At 48.9% G+C, this 23,864-nt stretch overlaps 1 protein-coding gene across 1 annotated transcript in view; it reads left to right on the forward strand.

Annotated features, from left to right (window-relative positions):
* The first annotated feature begins 448 nt into the window (after positions 1-448).
* The window catches only part of LOC133341696 (leucine-rich repeat-containing protein 15-like), a 34,480-nt gene continuing 11,064 nt past the window's right edge, over positions 449-23,864 (forward strand). Inside the window, exons 1-3 of the mRNA XM_061550318.1 lie at positions 449-492; positions 1,159-1,347; positions 10,693-10,819. Of these exons, the coding sequence (XP_061406302.1) occupies positions 449-492; positions 1,159-1,347; positions 10,693-10,819 (360 nt within the window). The remainder of the gene's footprint in view (positions 493-1,158; positions 1,348-10,692; positions 10,820-23,864) is intronic.

The following is a 23,864-nucleotide window of genomic DNA, read 5'->3' on the forward strand; positions in this document are numbered from 1 at the left end:
AACGCTGAGATTAAAGGGTAAAATATATTTCAAACGCACTTTAAATTGAAAGTATTCACTTGTACATGTTACCATTTTATCAGATCGCTATAAGTAGGATATTCTGCTGCGTTTTCAAGTTGCGTCCCTCCAACAATTATTTTATTTGATCATCACTTTTTGTACAGTATGTTGGTGTTTTGTTTACTATATGTGTGCATATTTGAAAATGTTGCTTGATTATGAATAATCTAATAACCTACAATAATGTGGTTTACATTGACATTCTTGAGGCTATTCATTGTATGAATTAAGTTGTAACAAGGTGTTATTTGCTCGATTATAGCAACACCAATAAGGAGAATCAAACAATGCAAATAAAACATTACAAACGAGAGCAGGTTGGAGTGCTTTTGTGAAGCTGAAGTCCACAATGAAACGTAAAATTCCAATGTGCCTACAACTAGACATGATGATCCGCGTGAACCGACTCCTAGAGCAGATGGTGCAGACGCATGACTGAGAAGTGCGCAGAGAAGCACTGCGAGTTGCATGCTCGGAATGAAATTGCGAGGCAGAGGAACACGTGGACCAGAGACCAAACTCTTGTAAACGACATCAAACTGATGATAAAAGTAAGCTGGCTTGGTCATGATATAGCGCAAGAGGGGGCTGTGGAATAATCCAGGATGGTCAGTGCACATTGACCACGGTCGATAACTATAGCGGAGTGGCAGCCCATGTAGGGAATGAGCCCGGAAGGACGTCCACCATGGAGATGGAGTAATGACAGCAGCTCGTGTGCAGGCGCGAGGTGAATTCATCCATCGCGTGGTCGTGACTACAGCTTGTAATGGATTGATCATGGTTCTTAATGATTACATATACACGTATTGACATGAAAAGAATATGTTATATGAAGTAGGTGAGAGCCTATTGAAATGTATGTCTACATTCATGCGAGAACTCGTAAATACTTTAATCAATGATGCAATAGATTAACTAGTAAGTAAACTATAAACGCAAATACAGTGATCAGTATTCGCGGCGTATATACAGTACGTTTCAACGAAGCACTTTTAAATGTAATTGGGGTAAAACATTTTGAGGGAAATCATCAGGAAGAGGCAACTAACTCGTGTAAATGTTGGACCACACGTGACTCCTCTCGCGTGCAAGGGGAGGCCGTTGTGAGCCGCCTCTAAACGTCGCCCGTCCCTCGCAGTGTTGGTGCCCAGGGGCAGCTGTGAACTGCAATAGCAAAAGCCTCGCGTCTGTGCCTGCGGGAATCCCCAGCAACGCGCAGTCTCTGTCTTTGCAAGTCAATCAGATCACGAAGCTCGAGCCCGGGGTGTTTGACCACCTGACGGCACTGGTGGAGACACGAGTACAAGCACATGAACATCATTCATAGTTACACAAAAGATGACGTTACATTGTTTTTTGGACATAGTTTACGTGAATATTTGTGACTTTGATAAGGATAATTCTGACTATCTAAATGGCGTTGATTTTACCTGACAGCTGTTTATGATTGTAAACAGATATGACTTCAAATAACGGGGAAGTGTTTTCTTTGAATAACAGATCTTTGTGAACAGGAATTAAGTTTGCTTGAGTTAATACATCTCTGTGAAAGCGAATCAGGGTGTGAGAGGCATGAATGCGAATGGATGATGTCCAATGCACATTGACCATTGTCGATAACTATAGCGGAGTAGCAGGCAAGGGAGATAACGTGTCCCGAAGGACGTCCACCATGGAGATGGAGTAATGACAGCAGCTCGTGTGCAGGTGCGAGGTGGATTAATACATCGCATGGCCGTGACTATGTTTTGCAGTGGATCTGTTTTATTACGTAATCTATGTATTGATAAATTTGATACTAAGTGGGTGAGTGCCTATGGTTAATGGTTTCTGCGCAGTGAAGTACTCGCGTCTTTCACCGTGGGGCTGTTTGACAAACTGACCCAGCTCACTCATCTGGCTCTGGCCACCAACCACCTGAAGAGCGTTCTCTGGAGCGCGTTTTACAAACGATGCCAGTGTAATAAAGGACTCTCTCTCAGATGTCGATCTCCGTTGTCCTTTATTGGGTTCGTAGAATCTCGATACCACGGCGTCTCGCTCAGGGCCCGCGTCCCGCTCGACGACCTCTCCACAGCCTCGGCTGCTCCAATATGCAGTCTCCCTGCTGCTCCAATATGCAGTCTCCCTGCTGCTCCGTCAGGCAATCCTTGCAGCACACCGCTGCTCCACTATCTAGCGTCACTGCTGCCCCGTACACAGCTAGCCTCTCACAGCCCCGTTAGCTCTCTCCGTCTGACACCGATGGCTGACGGTGTCGACGTCTCCCACCGCGTGGCGACCGCGCCACTCTCTCCCTCTTGCCCAGCGTGGCCTCCTCGTGTGTCACTCCGTCTCAACTCCCCCTTCCCCATCCGGTTCTCTCACTAAATCCTCTCACCCATGTGACACTAACTCCACCCACTCCCCACGTGACCCAAACTCCGCCCCACCTCAATCCTTGCTCGCATTACACCAGCACTGCCAGGAACGATCTCTGCTTTGTCGCTTAGCACCGGGTTAGAAACGATGCTCGGTACGAGTGGCGTTCAGTTTGTAAAGCTACCGCGTTATTGACATTCACATTCATCGTCGTAATCATTGTCATGGTGCCCTCTTGTGCTCCGAGTTAGCCTGCAGTGTCACTGTGAGCGTCTGCCTTCGTGCATCAGTGAATATTACATTGAGAGATTTGAGTGAATATTTAGAAGTGACATTGAGCGTTTATAGAAGCTCACGCGTGCTATGCGGGCTTGGTTCGTGCAGCAGCAACAATAAAAGAACAACGCAACAAAATCACCACAACATCCAAACAACATAACACAGCAAAAAACAACTACATGACAAAACAACCACACAACAGCACAACAGAACAAGAGCAACCACGCAAAACAACAACTACCCAAACAGCACCAACAACTCAAACGTTTACTCAAACAGGACTTGGCCACACATCCCATTCTAGTAGCATCCGACTGAAGACAGAATCTGGGGAATCCCATGGACAGGCGATTACCCGAATTAATTCTACTGATCGAAACACCCCAGCGGGGAGAGCTGTGAGTTGATCGCAGATCAGCAGCCATCCGCCTCTTGCTGTAGAGCAGCCTCTACAAGAGAGCGTCACTCTTCACATGGCAGTGGAGTTCAACACGGGTCCCTAGCTCGCGTTCGTGGCGTCGTGTTCACCTCACATCTCGGCACCTCGCTCCATGCCGTGCCCGCTGTCTTTGCGGTGCAGTACAACGACCCTCACGGTGTTCAGAGCTCGCCTCGCATTCCCTCTGGAACATTTTTACTCGATCAGTAGTGTAGCGATTAGCGCGCTGCCCTTCGAACCGGTTCTGGGCCTCCCCTAGGTCGACTCAGCCTAAAATGAGTACCTGGTATGATGTGTCAATACCGTCGCTAGGGAGACAAAGGAGGCCGGGCTTGTGTTTGCCACCCACCCCCCCCCGTGTGCCGTGCCGGCCTTCATAGGTGCTCGCTAACAGCACTTGCCGCAACAGTCTGGTAAGGTTATATGGGGATCATTGTCTTTGTTGTTGTGTGGTTGTTATTTTTGTGTTTGTTGCCGCACTAACATAAACCCGCACAGCACATGCTAGTTTCTGTAAACGATCAATACCAGCTCTAATTATTTTCAACATTCACTAATTTAATCTTCACGAATGTTCAGTTACACTGCAGACTATCCTGAATCACTAGAGGACACCATAACGACGGTGATAATGACGATGACCGTGGATTTCAATAACGCGGTAGCTTTATCAACTGAACGCTACTCGTGCCGTGCGTCATCTCTATCCCTATTCCCAGCGACAAAGCAGAATCCGTGCCTGGCATCGCTGGCTCTGTTTGTTAAACGCGCCCCTGGGAACGGTCTTCAGCTGGTTGAACTGCAGTTCCAGATGAACGAGCTGGGTCAGTTTATCAAACACCCCAGTGGGGAGAGACGCGAGTTCCTCACTGCGCAGCAACCTCAGACACTCGCTCTCTGCTGTTTCGGAAGACTCTAGCAGAGTGAATGTAAAAACGACTCCAAAGAGCATTGTTTACATTTATTTCACAACATCAAGCTTATGAGCGGATTGGTGTTGTTCAAAACAATATCAAATTAATTATTCAAAGTAAATTTGTCTATCCACTTCTCGATGAAGCGACCATATTTCCTTACGCTGGTGGGGGGAGTGCGACCCCACACCAATTTTAATTATTGAACAACTAAGAGTGGGCTACTTTTCTCGCTTTAGTTGAATAGACAAAGAAAATTAGTCAATGAAATACTGTACACAGGGCTGGAAATGAACTGAAAATCTACAAATAACGCGAGACATTCGTCAAGCGCACTGCCTTAAAGAGAAAATACATCGATGAAACGTTGCAGCCACGTGCATATACGAGACGTGAAGAAGGACGATCGCTTGAAATGTCACCCATTATATATTTTCCGTTTTGGCAGCGTGTGTGTGTGTGTTGAGTTTGTTTTGTTATCTGTGCTTGCGTACCACTGCTTGCAAAGGCGGTATCCACAAATAATTTGTAAAGTTACACGAGGCGTCGTCAAGTCGACTTAGGCTGACTTCAGGAACACAATCAGACCGAATGAATGCAGCGCCTGACCTAGCTGGTGAGTCTACGGGAGCTTTACCTCGGTGATAACAAATTTACGGAGTTGCCCGCAGGCGTAGGGAAGTTGACGACACTGACTCACTTAGGTCTGGACCTAAACCAGTTGAAGAGCATTGCCTGGAGACTGGGTCGCTCTTCCCATTGTGTGCTGTTCACACGTGGCTTGAGCCGAACTCGGACAAAGCGCTCAGCGTGCTCAATGCCCCGGGTCACCATCGAGGAGTAACAGATTAAGGTGCAGCCCTGCCTGGCTCACGCCATTGATGTCAGAAGGGCCTCCACTGGAGGGAGCTCTAGAGAGCGCCTCTGAAGGACGTCTTGGACGAGGTGGGTGTACCCTCACTTTACTCCACTAAACGCGACGCACCGATCGACTGTAGTGAACTCGTTTGTATCTCGAGGTGCACAGAAGCAGGAGGATAAAAATTAAAACGTCATCATCGTTCCATCAGCTGCGACAAAAAACCAGGCCGGCGACCAATGGTTTAAACATCCACTCTGCTAAGATATACTCCGCAGGAGCAGACTTTGGATTCAATCATCACTAATACCATGATCTACAATAAGCATAAACAGCTACACCCTTGTCATATTCATCATCATCATCCATAGTGAGGTTCATGGCTATTAATAATGAACGTACGTAATTATAACAAAAAACATTAGTGTGTTCTTCAATCTGCTGTTGAAACACAGAATGTTGATTGCAACGAATCAATGTTGCTGGAATAAAAGCGCTCCAAGAAGGCCGTGTCGCCGCTGGATTAGGCAAAAACAACTTGAATTAGATAGGTTGAGTGAAAGACAAATTTGAAAGAGATTCATTGTGTGCTCATATATTTTTTTGTTACAAAAGAAAAAGTTGATACATTTTAGACGATGGATCGACTTCATATAATAACAACTCCATCTCGCGTATGTGTGTGAGTCACGTGTGGCTGTACAGAGCAGCAGTGCAGTGAGTGCAGGGCTGGCGCCTCGGCGTCCCTGCGACGCATCAGTGCCAGTCCCAGGGGTCACTGTGCAGCCAAATGTATTGCAGCTTCGTGAGGCTGTCGAAGGCGCCCTTGGGAACGGTCGTCAGCTGGTGACATTGGTCGGGTGTCTCCTCGTCCATCGATCCACATTACAGACACAGTGTACGTGGATGGCATATGCACATGCATGCAGGAACAAGCGAATCATGTAATCAATGTAGTCCACACTTAAGTACGTGTACATTACGCACATTTAAACGTACATACATATGTAGTGGGTTCGAATTAGGTGCACACACACGCAGCTTGGAGGCAACACTATTTATTAAACGGTAAGTAATATAACACTGTACATGAGGTGGTGACCACCTTCCTCAACTCACTAACACTCTGGAACGCGACACAGACTGGACCAGGCAGGCAACGGCCTGCCTGGCCCAGGACGACGACTCGGGACTTGACGACCGATGATGTCTTCACTTCGGAGTACAGTACAACAGCCTCGCTCTGCGTTCACACCACGCTTATATCTGCTTTGGCGTGGCCGGCTCCGCCCAGGCGTGGCTGGCTCTCTCCAGGCCACGCCTCCCTTCCCAGGACACGCCTCACTCCCCCCACCTCTGGGAAGGTCCGGATCCCTCCACCACGTGACCCCCCAGGCACCCCCTTGGGGCCCCCAGCCCTCGTACGGGCCGACACAGTAGTGACCGTTCTATGTCACTACACATACATACACAAACACACATACCTACATGCACACTTCTATACTCAATGTAGTGTTCTTGACGAACGTGAGTTGTTTTGATTACATCGAGTATAAACTCACGATCATTATATTGTATTATAACAAACGCGTAATGTTTCATCGTAATGATTCCATTTAGAAGAGCCACAGTTCCTTCAGACTCACGAGCTGATGGAACGCGCCAGCACCAATGGGTGTCAACTGATTCGGGTCCAGACCTCATTGAGCCAGTGTAGGCTACACTCAGTGGTGCATAAGCACACGTAACAAAACAAACTCAACACAACACAGTTTCAGTTTAATTTATTTGGTATCGCCATGTAAGCCATTCGGCTCTTGAACCGGATGCAACTGCAACAAACAAAAAATAAAAACATGAACAAAAAAACATCTTAAAGTGACTATGCGCAAACAGAAAAATCCAGGAAAAAACAGCAAAATCTTCCAGAAAAAGCACCGTACACCAACGCTGTGTGCAAAAATCCCAGTGGGATGCAAGTCAAACAACAACAACCACAAGACAAATTAGATTTAAGCCATCAGTTTAACTCCGTACTACAACAAACAAACATGGCTAAAGCAAATTTTTTTCGAAATCACCAAAATAAAGCCATAAAAGCAATGTAACAGTGATCATAGGAACTGTGACCGAAATTTCACAATAAACTACATAAACAACATGTACCACCAAACCCTGTAGCCATAGCTGGCAGCATGAGTCACTCCATAACAGCAGGAGTATCAGTAAGAGTATCAACATTTTCCATTGCACCTCTAAAGATCAGCACACTATAATCAAAACTCAAGATCATACTTTGCAGCGGTCATCCGGAGCGATATATTTGATTTCAGGCCACTGAATACTAGTGGCAGCTAGGGTGTACAACTCCTCAAGAGCAGTTGTGAGTGAATATCTCACAGGTAGTGATCCAATTTGAAGTTTATTGGCGATAACATTCCAGACATTGGGGCATCAATAGCAAAGGCCCTTCCTCCAGTATTTGTACGGCAATAAGGAATGTGAAGCTGGTTGTGACCTTTGGTCACATTTGTTTTCGAAACAGTGAGGACATCTAGCAGGTAGTCTGCTGATTTTTTTGTAAGTACATCGTGATTAAATAAGATCTGATGCACAAGCCGTCGATCATTAAGAGATGTTAAGTTGGACCCAATGTAGAGATCGCAGTGGTGGGTCTTATATATGAAATTCAATGCAAATCTTAAGGCCGAGTGATAAATTTAGTGAAACTTTTTGAGTATAGTACTGGGGGATGATTTATATACGATGTCACAGTAATCAAGCAGAGGCAGTATGCTAGCTTTTATCAATTCCAAACGGAACATAGGGGGAAGCAGTGCTTGTGTCGATACAGAAAACCAATTTTTTATTTTGTCTTTTTACCAATATAATCAATGTGATCTTGAAAATTCAGTTTTGAATCAAGGATGACCCCAAGATAGCTACAGATCTTGACTTGCTCTATTTGATAATTATTTAAGGAATGTAATTGGGGGAAAATAACTTCATACTTTAGTCCTGGTGAGAAGCATAGCACCTTGGGTTTGGAGGTATTCAGGACTAGTTTAAGAGCAACTAGCTGATATTCATATTCTTAGGTTTTTTTCGGTAAAGTCACGTAGGTAAAACATCAAAATTAATGAAAATAAAATAAAATAAAACAAAAATCACGACGTTTCGGAGGCAACACAAGTCTCCGTCATCAGGTGGGACCGTCACAGCCGAATTAGCTGCATCAAGTGAGGCAATGATTCAAGATGTAATCCCTTATAAGCAAGTTGAAGGGGGGAGGAGAGGGGGGGGCTCATCAGAATGTGGTAGCCAATGAATGGAAACGTATCGGGAGGGAGGGGGGCGGGGCTCAAAGACAGCACGGAGTGCTCAACACATTAGGCAGAGAGGGGGAGGGGAGGCCTGATACACATGAAAGACAAAAGAACGAAAATGCCCATGTTTATACCAATGCTGGCTGAACAATGAAGAGAGTACTGTTAAAAAATAACTGGGAATGTTAACACTCGGTAAAGTAAAGTAAAATAGTGCCTGTCAGATAAGATGGTCCAAAAAAGTGTAATTAAGTCTTTTTTGCGTGGTTGATAACATCTTTCCAATGATTACTAAGTGTGTACCCATCATCACGGTTGAAATTATGTCTGTGTTTGTATATTTGTATGGCTTCGTGTACAAACCTTTGATGGTAGCCGGGGGGTTTCTCTACATAATTTCAACCGTGATGATGGGTACAAACTTAGTAATAATTGGAAAGATGTTATCAACCACGCAAAAAAGACTTAATTACACTTTTTTGGACCATCTTATCTGACAGGCACTATTTTACTTTACTTTACCGAGTGTTAACATTCCCAGTTATTTTTTAACAGTACTCTCTTCATTGTTCAGCCAGCATTGGTATAAACATGGGGCATTTTCGTTCTTTTGTCTTTCATGTGTATCAGGCCTCCCCTCCCCCTCTCTGCCTAATGTGTTGAGCACTCCGTGCTGTCTTTGAGCCCCGCCCCCCTCCCTCCCGATACGTTTCCATTCATTGGCTACCACATTCTGATGAGCCCCCCCCCCTCTCCTCCCCCCTTCAACTTGCTTATAAGGGATTACATCTTGAATCATTGCCTCACTTGATGCAGCTAATTCGGCTGTGACGGTCCAACCTGATGACGGAGACTTGTGTTGCCTCCGAAACGTCGTGATTTTTGTTTTATTTTATTTTATTTTCATTAATTTTGATGTTTTACCTACGTGACTTTACCGAAAAAACCTAAGAATATGAATCCTTGCAGTCACGAAAGCTTCAAATCTAAAATCAACTAGCTGATGTTGTAGTTTGTTGAAATCACCCTGGAACTTAGCAATCACGTCATCCGGAGAGCGGCCAGCAGTAATCAGTTTCGTGTCATCTGCAAACAGATTTACCCTGGAATAATCCCGGTCAGTGCCCAAGTCATTGACATAAAGAGAGAACAAGAAGGGCGCGTTGATGGAACCCTGTAGAACCCATTTTGTTATCTTAACACTGTTTTACCTCCAACCATCTATGAATATAGTTTGAGTGCGAGAAGAGAGGTCATTTTTTAACCATTCCACTGCGTGTTTGGAGAAACGGAGGCAACTGAATGTACTAAGCATGGTGTTGTGGTCGACAGTATCAAAGGCTTTGGACAAGTCAAGAAAAAGACTGGCACAGTACAGCTTATTATCAAGGCGACTGTGGTGCTGTCTTTTTTTCGGAACCCAGATTGGTTTCGATGTAAGAGATTGTTCTTCTTGGTTCTTTCGGTAAAGTCACGTAGAAGGGAAGTAATACAATAATACAAATTAAACATAATAAAATAATTCTCACGACGTTTCGGCCACAACGCAAGTAGCCGTCTTCAGGTGAAGAATGAAACACTGCCAAGCTTGAAGCGTATATATATAAGCTGGGTTGGAGGTGGAAGAAGAGCGTCTTGAGAAAAGAATTTGCATATCAAGAGCAATGGGAAATGCGTAGGAGGTGGGCGGGGGGGTTTTAAAAGTCATATTATACCCATGCATTATGCAGGATTAGCAGCATCAGAGGGAGGGGGTAGCATTAACAAAGGGAGGGAATATTAATAGTATTAAAAGCCACGAAACATGTCAAGCGGTGGCAGGAGGCCCGCAGCGGAGCAAATAATGCATTCCCTGTGGAGAACACAAGATACACAGTCAATGCCAGTGAGTAGACTGCGGTGTGAAAGTCACCATAAACGTGAACAACAATCAGTTACCAGTAAGCCTGCCTTACAGCCTATATCAGTAAGACTGCCTTACGGTTTCTACCAGTAACCCTGCCGTATAGCTTCTACCAGTCATCCTACCTGATAGTCTCTGCCAGTAAGTCTGCCTTATTGTTTCGACTAATAAGCCTGGCCCATAGTTTATTTCAGTAAGCGTCTTACAATATATCTGCAAGCTTTCTCCATTCTCTTTAAGTAATCCAAAACCTTATGAAGTCTCCAAACGCAATTCTAATCTAACAGTAAACCGGTCAACTGTGTATATGGCCTGGATAATCAGCCGTTGTCTTTCGTCATCATTCGCCAGTGTCTATTCACCACTAGATGTAAATAATGTAACATCTTTAAAGTGCCTCAAATGTAAGTTATAATCGTGGAACTGCTCCTGTACTGCTAGTGACGTTAGAATTAGATCCACGTTCGTCTTCTCTCCCCTGAGCTCTCTGCCCAAAGCAACTCCCGGGCACAAGCCCACCCCACCGGGGTGTTTGACCGCTTGGGGAATCTGCAAGAATTATATCTGGGGTGGAACCAGCTGTCAGCTCTGCCTGTTGGGGTGTTTGACAAACTGACCCAGCTCACTCATCTGTCTCTGGACGTCAATCAACTGAAGAGCGTTCCCAGGGGTGCGAATCACAAACACAGATGCCTCTGCTCCTACACTCTAAGCAGGTCATGGCCTTGAACATCAATGCTGATGTACGTGTACTATGCCTATGAAGTCACTGCACTCTCAACATGTTTCAATTGCTTCAGCAAATCCTTGTCTAACAATATGGAACCAATTCACACTGTTGTTTTTCATAATGCAATGAAGATTGACTGCCATGGCAAAACAAGGTCTATTATCTTGTCTGGTAAACCATATGTGTTTAGAATAAACTCCTCGTACACACAGTCGAAAGCCTTTTTGCCGAAAGTATTTAAATGAAACAAACGCTTCAAGTATGCACAGAGGACACGCATGGGAATTGACACCAGTATATATACAATGCAAAGTACAATGATTGTTACCAACGTTTTGTATTTTGAACCACCTGTCTATGCCATGTGTTTCAATAAACTCTACATCCCTGGTGTCTCTTTCCTTAACTCGAATACCCCTCTAGGGAATGTACAGGGGTGGGGAGTGAATACAATGGAGGGGGTGGGGGAGCTCTTTTACAAACAGAAGTATTTAACCAATATTCCTGTTTCTTGCACAGTAACTTTTTATGATCGGATGAAGTCAATCAATCTTCTTTGTCACTTCATATATCTTGTTGATACTTCATGGTGAGCAGTATCCATGGATTGACCTTTATAATCGTGGGAAAGATGGAACGCTGAGATTAAGAGTCCGATTATTTTCAAACGCACTTTAAATTGATAGACCTCATCTGTACATGTTATCATTTGGATCACGATTTGATATTAAGAATAGCCCTAAAGTATGATATTTGATGCGTTTTCAAGTTGCGTCCCTCCAACATTATATTTATTGTAGTGAGTCCAACTGAGTCGCAAACGTTGTTCCTTTTAGAGGCAACACATTTATTTGCAACACCGTAACAGAAAGGGGTAACTTCCCGTTTACCAGATACAACCTAGGGTGGTGACCACCCAGCTAACCACAGAATACAGAGGAGTTACTGCTACGAAGGGTCGGACCCTCACGTGGGTCTCCTACCACGTGGTTCCTCGTAGGGTGAAAAGCTTCCAGCTTGAGACGCAGAGCTTCCAGCGTGTAGAATGAGGAGACCCCGGTCCCTCTTAGGACCCACCTTAATCCCCCAACGGTCGGGGCCGCTCCGCCCTCAGCCCCGCCCGCCTTCTCGAGCATTCTCGTTCCCTCTCGATCCCTCTCCAGAGCTTTCCCCGGACACGTGATCACCCACTAGCCCCCCACCCCCCCCACCAGGGGCCCCTTGTGTCGACACTCCGGATCACGTGTCTGTGGGGTCAACCAGAGTACCATGGCCCAGGGAAACCCTGCCCCTGGGCTGACACTCACCCACTCCCCCTCGTGGGAGCCCCCACCACATGCTGTGTTGTGGCCGCACTATCCCAGTGCTCATTAAGCCCCGCTAGGGCTGGTATTATACACAGCCACCCACACGGTGTTGTCCACGATGTCAGAACATCGAACGGCGCGGCCCTTCTGGACCGGCACCATACAGTGACATCATCGACGTCACTACATGATCATCACACTTATTGTACAGTACGTTGGTGTTTAGTTTAGCCAATGTTTGTGTAATAAAGCCCGTTGAGGCGACTTCTGGAATCCGTCTTTTATTCAACTTATATTACAGTTTACTTCACGCTTCTGATAGGCAGTGTGAGATGGACAGATATAGAGAGAGGGACGCACTGCCACGTGGCAACTCAGAGCCCCGCTCCCACGTGTCCCCCTTACTCGGTTCGTTCCCGTTCTGACCACGTGTCATTCGTCTCCACCCCTATTTAATACCCGGGTCACGTGGTACGTTTCCGCCAATCCTCGTTAGCCTGCATGGAATCTTCCAGGCTCCCTCGTCAGCTCCCGGGACCACGCCCCTGACTCATCTCCCCATTGGCTGTGGCCAAAGGCAGCAGAACCAATCCTTATAGCTGTCACCTTTCCATCATGTCAGGGCCATGCCCCTAGGCTTCCCCCCATTGGCTGTAAACCAGGACCGGCAGAGCCAATCACCATGACGAGTTTTGATACGTCAGTGAGCCGGATATATCCTCATATTACATTTGCATATATGAAACTACAGCGTGATTATGAATAATCTAATAACCTACAATGATGCCGTTTACAATTACATTCTTCAGGCTATTCATTGTATACTTTCATTTGTAACAAGGTGTTATTAATATTCTTGGTTCTTTTGGTAAAGTCACGTAAAAGGGAAATAATACAATAATATAAATATAAATCAAGAAAAATTATCACGACGTTTCGACTGCAAAACAAGCAATCATCATCAGGTTTGAAATACACAGCAAGAAATTTTGAAAAAAGTGGCGGTTTTTTCCTAACGTCAGCACCACGAACAGCGATTTGGCAGTTCGGAAAAGAGGAGGGGGGAAAAGAAAATGGAATGCGGTCTGAAAGTCACCGTAAGCGTGAACACAATCAATTAAGTCCCGAAATGGTGTTATTTGCCTGATAGATGTTTCCGTATTCAAATTTTTAGCAACAACAATAAGAAGACGAAAGCAATGCAAGTAAAACGCTCAAATGAAAGCAGGTTGGAGTGCTTTTGTAAAATGAACTGCACAATGAAACACAACATGTCCATGTGCCTACAACTAGAGATGTTGATCCGTGTGACCCACCTCTTATCGTAAATGGTGCAGAAGCACCACTGTGAAGTGTGCACAGAAGCACTGCGAGTTGCATTTTGGGAATTACAATGAGAAGCAGAGGAACATGGGGATCAGAGACTAAAACTGCTTTAAATGACATCAAACCAATAATGAAAGTAATTTGGCTTGTCCAGGACATTGCGCAAGAGGGGATGCTGGAATAATCCACGATGGCCAATGCACATTGACCACGGTCGATAAAACTAAGGGAGAGAACGCACCCGAAACAACGTTCACCATGGAGATGGAGTAACGACAACAGCTCGTGGGTAGGCGCAAAGTGGCTTCATACATCGCATGGTCGTGACCGGCTTGCAATGGATTGATCATGGTTCTTGATGATAACATTTCCACGTATGGACATGAAAAAAAATATATGAAGTAGGTGAGAGCCAATTTAACTTCATGTCAGTATGCTCAAGGGAGACCTGGTAAATACTTTAATGAATAATTAAATATATTTATTATTAAGGGAATTATAGACGCAAATACAACATCAATTAATCGGTATTGATCAGTATTAGCGGCGTATATATGAGGAAAATCTTCAGGAAGAGGCAGCTCGTGAAAATGTTGGACCACACGTGACGCCGCTCGCGTGCAAGGGGAGGCCGTTGTGACCCGCCTCTAAACCGTCACCCGTCCCTCGCAGTGTTCGTGCTCAGGGACAGAAGTGAACTGTGATAGCAGAAGTCTCTCGTCTGTGCCTGCGGGAATCCCCACTACCACGCGAGTGCTGTATTTGGTCAGAAATCAGATCACGAAGCTCGAGCCCGGAGTGTTTGACAGTCTGACGGCACTGGTGGAGACACGAGACCCTGAGGCTCCTGCTCTTGCCACTGCGATAGTGAATCATTGCGTATCATCACAAATGCATCTTTTATATTTACGCAAAAGATAACATAACATTGTTTTTCGGACATCGTTGCCATGGATATCAGTGCCTTGAAAAAGCAACGTTCGGACTTTAAATGGAGATAATTTTATTTGAAACATGTTAATGATTGTAAACAGATATTGCTTCAAATAACAAGAAAGTGCTTTCTTTGGATAACATATCTTTGTGAATAGCAATGGAGTTTGCTTGAGTTGATACATCTCTGTGAAAGCGATTCGAGGTGAATGTAAGAGGTCTCTGTGAGAAGCATCAATGTGAATGGATCACGTAGTAATTCATAACGCAGTAATCTATGACATTACATTTAGTTTATTTACGTGACACGTCTCTCCATGAAAGTGATTTTAGGTCTCTTTAACTCACAGATCTCTTTGCAAGTAAATTCCATTGATTATAACGAGCAGGTCCCGATCGAAGGAACCTGAATCACTTCAACTGTCAGGTTTCATGTGAAGCGAGTCAACGTTGTTTTAAACAAGACGTGTCTATGATAGCGAATGGAGGTTTTGTCAACTCCCGTGTCTGCATGAAAGTGAATGGAAGTGGGTCTGGTTAATAACTTAATGTGAATGGATTTCGCTCTCTCTTACAAAAATCCATGAGAGTGGTGAGAGGTCGCTTTAAGTCAATAGCATTGAGGTCTCTAGACGTGAATAGAGGCCACTTTGAACTTACTTGTCACTACCATCAGCACAAGTCATTAGTATCTGCCGGGGTGTTTAACAGTTTGACCCCGTTCAAGTGGTTAAGTGGTTAGGAGTGGTGGCCACCACCTTTTGTAGTTAACCCATAATGTACATCGTTTTCCCGTAATGTTAACCTCAGAGCGTTGCAACAGTTATCTGTTATGTTAGCCGGTTCGAGTTGTGACGGCTGCAAGACCCTTGGAGGGGGACCTTCTTCCGGCCTTCGATTGGCCCCACCATCTGCTATAGATGCAGCCTACTGGACCACATCTCCAAGGGCTGCCGTGCCGAATGGGAAGGACCACACAAGGCATCATCATCCTCCTCCGGGTTGTCCTCCACTCCATCGGGCCCGTAGATGAGTCACGACGCACCACACACCCGGTCCTTGCATCCACTTCACCTATTCGCGCGCTGCATCCACTTTACGGGTCGAACAGTCCGGTCGAGTCACGGAGTGTGTTAAACAGGTTGTGGGGAACGACGGGTGGCTACGGCGAAACAGCCAGTGCTCAGCACTAGTCTACCACGTGGTCGCCGCAGCAGCTTTATCGGCCATAATTGGCACCGTTCAAGGCATGGAGGTACAGATATTGATTGACACTGGTGCGTTCATCACCATGATTTCGAAGATTATTTTTAACATCCTTCCACCCTCTTCATGTTCGCTGCGTCCCGTTGCGGTTCCGTGTTTCGCGGCAGATGGGGGATTCCTGGGCATTGTCGGTCAGGTTTCAGTGGACGTGTGTATTAGTGACATGTGGATGACAGGGCCTGTACTCGTCTCTAGATCTCTCACTGTGCCCTATCTACTGGGCACAGCTTTTCACCGTTAATGCCAAAGTCCAAGCCCTGGCAACGAATACTGTTAAAATTTCCCCCGGGGTCCAAATGTTAGTTCCCCTGCAACTGCGCGAGCAGCAACTGCAGAGGGAATCTTGTTGGCCCCCTCGAACAAGGTGGCCCCAGGGTTGACCTTGCTGCGGGCGCAGACTTTGGTCGCGAGGGACCAAGAACCCTTTATTCAGGTCTCAATGCAGGCCTAGAGACTTCCGTCATCCAGGCAGGCACGGTTCTAGCACACGCTTCACCCGCCGGTTGCGGGGATAGGGATGTGGCTATGGGCCGGGTCGCGGTATCTGTGAAACAGGGAGAGGGGCGCGATGACTCATGGGTAGATGCGTTTTGTTCCGAGAGCCCCGAGTTGTCTGATGCCCAATGAGTCAGGCGACGCTCACTTCTCTTAGAATTGTAATAAAACCACTGCGACGACGATCTGTAAATTGTGTCTTCTTTATTATTTATTTATTCCTTGACAGCTGGACAGCTCCACGCTCTTCACTCTGACACGGCTGCACTCCCGTTCCGTGCGGTTAGATGTTGTTGCTCGTGCCGGCAGGCGACTCGCAAAGAGGAAGCCTTCGGCCTGCCACGTGACCGCTGGTGTCCCGGAGGCACGAGACGTGGTCAAGCTCTCTGGCTCCACACACTTACCCTGAGCTCCTTCCGGCTTCCCCTTATATCCCCTGACCTACGTCACCAAGCCCCGCCTACAGCTACGCCCCCTCACTACCCTTCTAGATGGTTACTCCCCAGAGCCTTTGAGCTCCGCCCTTGAACTTCGGCTTATCCCTCTGATTGGTTGATGGCCCAAGCTGCGGAGCCTATCCCACTGATCAGCGATTGTCGGTGAACTCTCGTATTAGAGAATTTTCGGACGTTTTTAGCAAGGGGAAGTATGACGTCGGTCGCACATCCCTGTTGCATCATCATTTTGATACGGGGAACGCCGCCCCCATTCGTCAAAACCCTGATAGATTAAGCCCCAAGGAAAAAGATCAAATGCATGAAGCGGTCACGGAGATGTTTTATTTCCCCAATCTAATAGCCCGTGGCGGGCCCCCATTGTGCTTGTGAAAAAAAGGACGGAAGTCTACGGTTTGCGTCGATTTTCGCAAGCTCAATAAGGTATCAGTGGCCGACGCATACCCGCTCCCTAGGATGAATGTCTCCTTGGATGCTCTGTCTGGGGCATGGTTTTTTTCCACTCTCGATTGTCCGAATTTTGGCAGCTACCCTTGGATGACAATTTTAAGCCTAAGATGGCATTCTGTATGCCACAAGGATTGTTCAAATTGAATCAGTTCCCAATGGAACTCCACTCCGTCCCAGCCACATTCCACGGCTTATGAAACTGGTCTTGGCTGGACTTGCCTAATTTACCTTGATGACGTCATTGTCGTTGGGTGTACTTTTGATGAACATCTGCACAAGTTGCGTGCCGTTTTCCTAATTATGCGGGCGGCAAAGTTCTAATTCAAGCCACAATTTTTTTTAATCTTTTGCAACGATAGGTGCGATACCTCGGGCACATTTTCAGCGAGTCGGGGATAGTCATCCTAGACATGGATGCGAGCAACACTGGGATTGGTGCCGTGTTGTCTCAAGTTGTGAATGGCATGGAATGTGTGGTTGCCTATTGGAGTCGGGTGCTCTCTCCAACCGAGCAGTGCTTCTGTGTAACACGCCGGGAACTGGTGGCCATTGTCCATTTCATCCAGCAGTACCGTCCGTACCTTTATGTTCGATCGTTTGAGATGAGCTCGGACCACACGGCTCTACAGTATGCGCTACGAGTTGAGCAGCCGTCCGGCCAGCTCTCCTGATGGCTAGAGATCCTCCAGGACTACTCCTTTAGTGCTGTTTTCAGAAAGGCGACTCGCCATGTTAATGTCAACGCTCTGTCGCGATTAACATCGAACACGCCCTGTGCATGTCTTACGGGGTCTGGATGGTGTAAACCCCCTGACAGAGGTTCGACCCCCACAGTAGTGGCATCAGCGGACGTATCCCTCTCCGCCACAACGGGAGTGTGCGATAATACTATCGGCCTCACCCACGTGGAGTGGAGTCAACTCCAAGTGAAAGATTCCTCCCTGCTCAAAATGAGACGCCGCGTCGGGCAACGGGAGAGTGGGGAGGGTCGGCGACGGTCGTCCCTGTTTTTTATTAAGGGGGGCCTGCTCATGCGGTGGGACGGCGAGCCGCACCATTATAACATTGTTGTGCCTACTGTTTTACGGGGTAGAATTATATGGACCGTGCATGCCTGGGTGATGCACCTGGGTGTCCAACAAACGCTGTCCACCATCCAGTTAGATTTTTTTCTGGCCTGGAATGGCAGACGACGTTTATAACATGTTTAAAGGGTGCACAGAGTGTGCTCGCCGAAAACCCCCGGCGAGAGTGGACCGCCCTTCATTGAAACCCATCGGGGTAACCGATACTTGTTGGTTGGGGTGGAACACTGCCAAACCAGACGCCTTTTTACTAGGTTATGTTTTGACAAGGGGGCACCTGAACGCCTCCTGACCAACCAAGGTAAAAATTATCCTCAATATTATTCAAGGAAGTATGCGATCTATTGGGCCATAAAAAAAGTTCACACTGCACCCTATCATCTACAGACTGATGGAATGGTCGAAAGGCTACACAGAACTCTGACTTCCATGTAGTGCCAACAAGTCAATGAGGACCAGTCCGACTGGGACTTACACGTGCCAGGTGTTCTTGATGCTTACAAATTGGCTCCTCACGCTTCTACCGGGTTCTCTCCATTTTTCCTTATGTACGGCAGGGAGCAAGACCCCCCATAGAAGTTCAATTAGACTCGGAGCCGAGTTGTACAAATATTACCGACCCCATGCGCCTTACTTTCAAATGACTATCTGAGGTGCGGGAAGCGTCCTGGGTAAATTCGGCATTGTGGCAGGCTGCTAATGAGTCGCTTGTCACGAAGTAGATGCCGGGTGACAAAGCCTGGCTCCACTGCCCCCAGGTACCGGTGGGTACGTCCCCCAAATTACACAAACATGGCAGGGCCTGGTGGAGGTCGTGGAAGTTCTGAGCCCTCAATGTGTTTGTATCCAGTTCGGTCGCAGACGGTGGTATGAAGCCGTTTTGTTCCAATGCACGGAGTCCCCTCATCCCCACTACCCAAGGGCTGTGTGTCTGGTGAGTCCAACGAGCTGGGGTGCGTGTCCATTGGGCCAGTACCTCAGGGGAGTTATGCTATCCCATCCGCAGGCTCCAAGCACTTAACACCCCTAGTGCCACCGATCACGCAGACCGCAGATGGACTGCAAAGTAGGAAACAACTGTCCACCCAGCATTGTGAACCATCGGGAGGGGCCGCGCCTGTCAGGCCATTTTCAAGATCACCCCGGGACCCCCAGGGAGCTCACGCCCATCTCATCTGGGGGCCCAGCTACAAGGACACGTTCAAAGACTGAAATTGTTTCAGAGCCAGTTGGCCATGTGGCCAGATGACAAACGTGCCATCAACCCAACCGTGAGGAAGGAGCCATCTAAAAGACCCAATCAAAACCGTCACCTCACCTTACATAGCAGAGATAACCAAAAATACTTCCAAAATCTTGAACAAACACAAGATCCAGGTCCGATTTAACACACTGCACAAAATTCATGACCTGATCCCATCTGTGAAGGACAACATTCCTGACATGCAATATCCCGGCGTCTACAAACTAAGCCGTACCTGCGGCAGCAGTTACATTGGATAAACCAAACGACATGTCTTGGGCCGTGTTCGTGAATACAAGGCAGATCTGAAACACGGCAGTACAAATACTTCTTCCGTAGCTTATCATTACTTTAATGCGGCTGGCTCACATGAAATAGATTTCTCTAAGACGATGGTACTTTGCAAGCCGACTGGCTAACAACAAAGGTTCGTTCACGAAGCCATCCATATTTACAGACACAAGCGCAATTTCAACCGAGGCGACAGTTTTAAACTCAGCAATCATTGGAAAGATGTGATCAACCACTTTGGGTCATGATTTGAATTTGTGTTTCCTTGTCAACCTCTACCGTCAGCAGCAGGTGCATCTCCGCCCCCCCCACCATATGTCTGCCCCATTCCCTCCCTCTCCCCCGTCCCTCTCTGCCCCACCCCCTCACTCTCCCCCTGTCTCTCGCGCAGCCCCTTCCCCCCGCCCACTCACTATGGAACCCGTATAAGCAGATACATTTGGAGGTCTGCCCTCTTTTCTTTTCACCTGAAGAAGACCACTTGTGTTGCGATCGAAACGTCGTGGGTTTTTTGCTTTAAATTTAGATTGTTGTTTTCTATCTACGTGACTTTACCGAAAGAACCAATAATACATAAATACGTATTGAATAATATATATTTCATACTATGTATGCGAGTGCCTATGGTTAATGGTTTCTGCGCAGTGAAGAACTCGCATCTTTCCCCGCGGAGGTGTTTGACAAACTGACCCAGCTCACTCATCTGGTTCTGGACACCAACCAGCTGAAGAACGTTACCAGGGGCGCGTTTTACAAACGGAGCCAGAACTGCCAGGAACGGTTTCTATATAAGGAACGAAACAGTTAGACTTCTCCTCAAATCTGACTGTCGTCTTATTAAGCTAGTCCCAGGGGTCACTTTGCAGCCAAATGTATTGCAGCTTCGTGAGGCTGTCGAAGGCGCCTTTGGGAACAGTCGTCAGCTGGTGACATTGGTCGGGTGTCTTTTCGTCCATCGTTCCACATTACAAACACACACAGTGTACGTGGATAGCATATGCACATGCATTCAGAAACAAGCGAATAAGGTAAACAATAGAGTGCACACTTCTACGTGTACATTCCGCACATTTAAACGTATATATGTGGGGGCCGTTGGCCCCCGGGGTCCCGCCCGCCTGCATCCCCTATTGTGTTTATGTTACCCCACCTCCCTATTACCCGCTACGGTTTCGCCGGCATTCGAACGCGACGCCCGTACTGTTACAGCCTCGCGCCGCACTCCCACGCTGCGAGCATACGTGCGCACAGCATCATGAATCAAACGCCGTGCTCGCAGTATAGCCCTGTGCGGCACGTTCCCAATGCGCATCCGTATCCGACACGTAACGAACGTACGCACACACACACCGCTTCGTGCACTCCAACTCCACACGGACTACTCAAGTTACGATCGCGCACCTGTATCACACACGGAGTGAGCACACACGACACCCACTCTCGCACCGCTCTGCGCAGCGCTCCCCCGAGGCGAGCCGCAGCACTACAGGATCACTGCGTACACACGCGCACCCACACGCTCACACTGCACGACAAGATCACGCGAGACCACGCTTCGCTATTAATGATTTATTATATGTTACCTGCGAATTGATGTTGAATCAGTGAGTCGACGAGGCTGGCCTATTCCACCCAAACCTGTACCTATTCCCTATTTATCGGCTTACGCTACCCTACTTCACCTCCCCACTTACTGTTTGGTGCCCGCGGAGGTTCGCTGCTCTCTGCGCTAACAGCGTACCTCGATGCGTCGCACGGACGTCCGGGTCGCTGGCTGGAACTCCTGCTGGTCCGCTGGCCTGGAGAGAAGGGCGATTTCCCCTCTCCGCTCCTCTATTTATCCTCCCTCCCTCAAAGGGGATGCTGCGCTGAACAATCGGCTCGTGCACCCCAAGCCCGTGCACGGCGGTTCCCCGGGCGCTGTTGATATGCTAATCAGTGTGCTGCGTGCAAGGCGTAAATCCTAATTAATCCCTTACCCTCCCTAACAATGGGGCCTGCGCGCTCAAGCGCAATTATCCCAACCCTCCATGACTATGCGCAACAGCCCCTGTGAGCCCGCTATTCATGCTGTCCCGTGCCTCCCCTGCTTGCCCCGTCGACTCGTGGGGGTGTGTGTGGGGGGAAATGCGCCTCAACCGCGGTGGCCGAATGCCCCACGCCGCGACCACACCATATTAAGGCCGGCCGCAGCGCCACGGTGCCACGTAGCACGGGGAGGTCATCCAATTCCCTGATCGCCGGAAACCGTGAGAATTAATCCCGATAAGGGTCTCTCGGATAAAAACCGGTCGATCAGGTGACCTTCCCTTCCAGCTCTATGGGGGGGGGGGGGGGAATGCGTGCGGGTGATGGGGGGCAGTGCGGTGGGGGAAGCCGGGCGGCTCCCTGGTTCGGCAGAGCGGCCCCGTCGTTGTGGCACCACATAGCCCCCCGGGGTGCCAGTCCCCGTCCCGGGTTGACTGGAGCACCTCGCCTGGGTTGCCCCCACGAGGTATCGCCGCGGGGTCCGCGGGATTCGCCCGGCCCTTGTGGCTGGCCTCGGGGGTGGCGGCTCCGTCTCCTGGGGCTCCGGCGGTGGTCTCCTCCTCCATTCCAACGGCTCCCCTCGGCCTCTGGCACCTGCGGGCTGGGGAACAAACTCAGAGGCGGTGGGGTTTAAGGGTCGCCGTCCTCGTCGCCCCCGGCCCCGCCCGGGGCCCCTCGGAGCCCGGGGCTCCGTGGGGCCCATGTACTGCGCGAGGCCCCCGGGCACGGGGGGTGGGGGGACCCCGGGGTTTCGGGGTACTTGGACGGCGGGGCTCCCCCCCTCGGGGGCTGCTCGCCACGGCTTCAGTCGGCGGATGTTGACCACCATCTCCCGGCCCCTCTCTCCTCCCTGAATCAGCACCGTCCATGGTGAGATCTGCCGTCTCACAATCCAGGGTCCTCGCCAGTAGGTGGTCAGCTTCCCCACCTGTCCGGCACCGACGCGGGGAGTGTACAGCCACACCTCGGAGCCCGCAGTGTAGAAGGGGGGCTCCATACGGGGTCGGGCGCCCTGCTCTTGCCGCTGGTGCGCGGCCTCTCCGTGCGGGCAGGCTCGGCCCCTGGCCCCTCGCAGGGTCTCCAGCAAGTGCTCCACGGGGTGGCTCCCTTCCTCCCGTTGCGGCGGAGGAACACCGAACAGCAGATCTGCGGGCAGGCGAGACTCGCGACCAAACATCATTAGGAACGGGGTCTGTCCTGTAGAGGTGTGAACGGCGGTGGTGTAGGCGAACAGGGCATAGGGAAGGTGTTCGTCCCAGTCCTGTTGATTCGCGGCCGCCATGCGTTTAAGCTTCCCGGCCAGAGTCTGGTTCATCCTCTCTACCATCCCGTTCGCCTGGGGGTGATACGCCGTGGTTCGGTCCTTCTGGATCCCGAACTCTCGGCACAGCGCCTGAAATAGTTCGGCCTCGAATTCACTACCCTGGTCGGTAATGACTCGTTCGGGGATCCCGCACTTAAGTACGTAGTTTTCCACGAAGGCCCGGGCCACTACGAGGGCTGTTTTATCCGGGATAGCCACCGCCACGGGGTAGCGGGTGAAGTATTCCACCGCTACGAGAATATATCGGTTGCCCCGGTGGGATCGTGGAAAGGGCCCCTGCAGGTCGATTCCGACCAACTGATTCGTCCGACTGACTCGGAACGGCCTCAGGGGTACCTGGTACCTCGCCGGCTTTTGCCCACACTGCTGACAGGCCCGGCAGCCCTGCACCCAGGCGGCCACATCTTGTGCCAATTTGGGCCAGAGATACTGGCGACGCAGGGTCTCTCGAGTGCGTCGTTCCCCATCGTGGCCCCCGAGTGGGTGGTCATGCACCAGCCGTAGCAGCTGGGGTCGCACCTGGGCAGGAACACAGATGCACCCCGGCTGGCCGGCCTCGGTTAACTCCCGTACCACTCCGTTCCGCACACACAACCGGGCATACAAACCGCTCCAGGGTCCTGGTAGGGCGCTCTTTTCCTCCCGCAGTGCCGCCTCCACTGCCGCCAGATCCGGATCTCGCTGCTGGGTCTGTCTCAGCTGCTCGTCGTTTAGGCCCGGGAAGGCGCAGCCGACGTCCTCCTGGATCCGTCCGATCGGGTCCCGAGCCGCGGGTCCCGCGCTT

This window comes from Lethenteron reissneri, chromosome 2 (assembly GCF_015708825.2).
Source record: "Lethenteron reissneri isolate LAM-NWPU_2019-01 chromosome 2, ASM1570882v1, whole genome shotgun sequence".
Lineage (NCBI taxonomy): Eukaryota > Metazoa > Chordata > Hyperoartia > Petromyzontiformes > Petromyzontidae > Lethenteron > Lethenteron reissneri.